Source organism: Lepidothrix coronata, unplaced genomic scaffold (genome assembly GCF_001604755.1).
Source record: "Lepidothrix coronata isolate B3197 unplaced genomic scaffold, Lepidothrix_coronata-1.0 Scaffold485, whole genome shotgun sequence".
Classification (NCBI taxonomy): domain Eukaryota; kingdom Metazoa; phylum Chordata; class Aves; order Passeriformes; family Pipridae; genus Lepidothrix; species Lepidothrix coronata.
In genome coordinates this window covers 21,264-23,961 of record NW_016690665.1, presented here as the reverse complement: position 1 = coordinate 23,961, position 2,698 = coordinate 21,264, and the positions used below count along the sequence as shown (strand labels likewise).

Sequence of the window (2,698 nt, the reverse complement as noted above, 5' to 3'; positions counted from 1 at the left end):
CGGGGGGGTCTCCCCGCCGACCCCACTCCAGCCCCCCCCCCCCCCCCCCGGCCCCGCCCCGGGGGGGTCCCCGCCCCCCCCCGCCAGGAAATTCCCGTCAGAGAGACGGCGCCGCAGGAACTCCATCCCGCCGCTGGGGGGCGCTAAGGGGCTGGGGGAGTCACCCTACGGGGGGGGCACCCTATAGATGGGGGGGGCACCCTATAGGGTCCGGTCATGGGGGGGCGTCACCTATAGGTGCCTCCGAAGGGGTCCCGAGACACCCGAGGGGGCGGGTGGGACCCCGCTATGGGGCAGCTCTAAGGGCCGGGGGGGTCAGGGCGGGGAGGGGTCACCCTATAGGGTCAGGGGGGCTGTGGGGGTCACCCTATAGGGTCAGGGCTGTGGGGCCCGGCAGGACTCGGGGATACGGGGCCGATGTGAGGGCAGGATCCCCTATAAGAAGGTGGGGGAGGGAGAGCTGGGGGAGAGGGTCGGGCCGCCCTATAGGAAGTATCTGTTGGGGGGGGTCTATAGGGGATGGGGCTCTATGGAGGGGGAGGGACCCCGGGAAAAGCTGCTCAGTAGGGGGAGGGAGCTGGGGTGGTCGAGGACAGCAGCCCTATGGCCGGGCCCTACAGGGGATGGGGGGCTGCAGGGATGGGCTATAGGGCGATCGGGAGCTATAGGGCTTGGGGAGCTACGGGGATATGAGGGGGCTACGGGGGATCGGGGGCTGTAAGGGATGGGGGGCTACAGGAGAAGGGGGGGCTACAGGGGATGGGGCTGTAAGGGATCGGGAGGGGGGGCGGCCCGGGGGGGCCCTGTGGGACCCTCTGGAATGACCCCCCTGCAGGATGAGCCCCCTAAAGCATCCCCGGGCGGCCCCGCCCCGCCCCGCCCCCGCGCGCTCACATCCGGCCCCGCCCCCGCCCCGCCCCTCCCAATCCAAAACCCTCCGAGCGGGCGTGGTCTGGCGATGACGTCATCATCAGTCCCGCCCCCGGCTCTGCAGAGGGAAGGGGCGGGGTCTGGCGGGGTCTGGCCGGTGACGTCATCGCGAGCAGCGACACCCGAAAAAAGAACCCCTGGGCCGCCCCTTCCCCCCCACGAGCCTGCCCCTCCCCGGGACCCCCCTCCTCCCCCACACCCCCCCAGGCCGTCGGGGGCCGCTTCAGTGCCGGGTCTTTATTAGGGGGAACGGTCGGGGGGAGGAGCCAAGCGCGTTTCGGGGGAAATCCAGGCGAGTTTGGGGTCCGAGGAGCGTCCCACGAGGTCACCGGGAGCCTCATTCCTCTGGGGGGCGGGAGGGGGGCAGGGGGTAAACAGGGGACCTCGAATCCGAGGGCTACCCCCCTCCTCCCCCCCAGGGACCCACAAGTTCTGCCCCTCCCCCCGGGGACCCCCGCCCCTCCCCCCGCTGACCGTCGGGGGGGCAGGGCAGGACGTGCAGGCAGGGCCGGATCTCCTCCAGGCGCAGCCTCTGCCCCAACAGGGGCTCGCAAAGCGGCCTCGGCGTCCCCCAGAACGTCACGTTCCTGCTCCCGCTGCTGCCCACGTTTGTCACCGTCAGCCTGGGGGGGGACACCGTCAGCCCGGGCCCCACGGCCTCACAGACACCCCCCAGACACCCCCCAGACAGCCCAGAGAGACACCACAGGGACCCCAAAGAACCTCCACAGAGACCCCGAAGAGACCCTAGAGGGACCCTGTAAAGACCCCAAAGAAACCCCACAGAGATCCCCTGGAGCTCCCAAAGAGCCCCCCCAGAGACCCCCCAGACACCCCATAGAGACTCCCCAGTACACAGAGCCCTCCTGGCCCTATAGAGGCCTTATAAAGTCCCCCTGGCCCACAGAGCCCCCCCCAGCCCCATAAAGCTCCCCCAGCCCCCCCAGCCCCCCACACACTTGTAGGAGGGGAGGGTGGCCCGACACTCCCGGCTGCGGCTCCGCGTGGGGCTGGTCCCACACGGGGGGGTGCAGAGCCCCCAGGGGCTCCAGTCTGACCAGTTCCCGTGCACTGGGGGCACAGGGCAGCGTCACCCCCCAACCCCCACACTGTGGGGCGGCTCTGGGGCAGCTCTAGAGCTCCAACCGAGCCCTGTGAGACGGCTCCGGGGCAGCTCTGGGGCGGCCCCGCGGGGCGGGGGTCACTCACGGAGGCAGTTCTGGATGTTGTAGCAGGCCCGGACGTGGATGGTGCCCAGCCCCTCCTCGGCGGGGCACGAGGGCCCCCCCTGGCCGTGCCCCACACACTCCCGGGTGCGCCGCTGCTGCCCCACCGTGCTCTTGCAGGCGATGGACTCCCAGAGCGGGCGGGTGCAGGGGCTCCAGGGGCCCCACGGCCCCCAGTGCAGCACCTCTGAGGGGCACGGGGGGTCAGCGGGGCCGGGGGGCCTCGCCCTGACCCACGTGGAGGGGCACCGTGGGCAGGGAACGGGGGTGGGGTGGGTGCCCCAGAGATGTGGTGACCCCACAGCAAAGGGGAGGGGACCCGTGGTGCCCTGTGGGTGCCCCATGCCAGTGGGTTGGGCCCCCTCCCCTTCGAGCCCCGCCCCTGAAGGCCAAGCCCCGCCCCAGGACTTGCCCCGCCCCCATGTCACATTTCCCCAGGCCACGCCCCTCCCCGCTGGAGCCCCGCCCCCTAATCCAGAGCCGAGCAGCAGCGCCTGCTCTGACCCCGCCCCCTCCAAACCCCCCCTCCAAAGCCACGCCCT

General features: G+C 71.6%; 2 protein-coding genes across 2 annotated transcripts in view; both read right to left on the bottom strand.

The window, feature by feature from the left end:
• Positions 1–530: 530 nt before the first annotated feature.
• LOC108510115 (properdin-like) lies at positions 531–2,576 on the bottom strand. The gene is made up of 4 exons (XM_017839808.1): positions 2,140–2,576; positions 1,890–2,001; positions 1,405–1,553; positions 531–1,275 (listed from the first exon to the last, which is right to left on the bottom strand). Exons 1-4 carry the CDS (start codon positions 2,498–2,500, stop codon positions 1,268–1,270), a joined length of 630 nt encoding a protein of 209 aa, XP_017695297.1. The 5' UTR covers positions 2,501–2,576; the 3' UTR covers positions 531–1,267.
• Positions 2,577–2,625: 49 nt separating this feature from the next.
• LOC108510114 (properdin-like) overlaps positions 2,626–2,698 on the bottom strand; it is a 4,469-nt gene continuing 4,396 nt past the window's right edge. The window contains exon 5 of the mRNA XM_017839807.1: positions 2,626–2,696. Coding sequence (XP_017695296.1) covers positions 2,626–2,696 — 71 coding nt within the window. The remainder of the gene's footprint in view (positions 2,697–2,698) is intronic.

What these genes read in the sequence shown, in the direction of transcription:
- LOC108510115 (XM_017839808.1), bottom strand. Translation starts at nt 2,500, where the DNA reads ATGGGGCACCCACAGGGCACCACGGGTCCCCTCCCCTTTGCTGTGGGG. An exon ending in CAACATCCAGAACTGCCTCC is followed by an intron (nt 2,002 to 2,139) that starts GTGAGTGACCCC and finishes CTGTGCCCCCAG; the next exon opens with TGCACGGGAACTGGTCAGAC. An exon ending in GCCACCCTCCCCTCCTACAA is followed by an intron (nt 1,554 to 1,889) that starts GTGTGTGGGGGG and finishes GTCCCCCCCCAG; the next exon opens with GCTGACGGTGACAAACGTGG.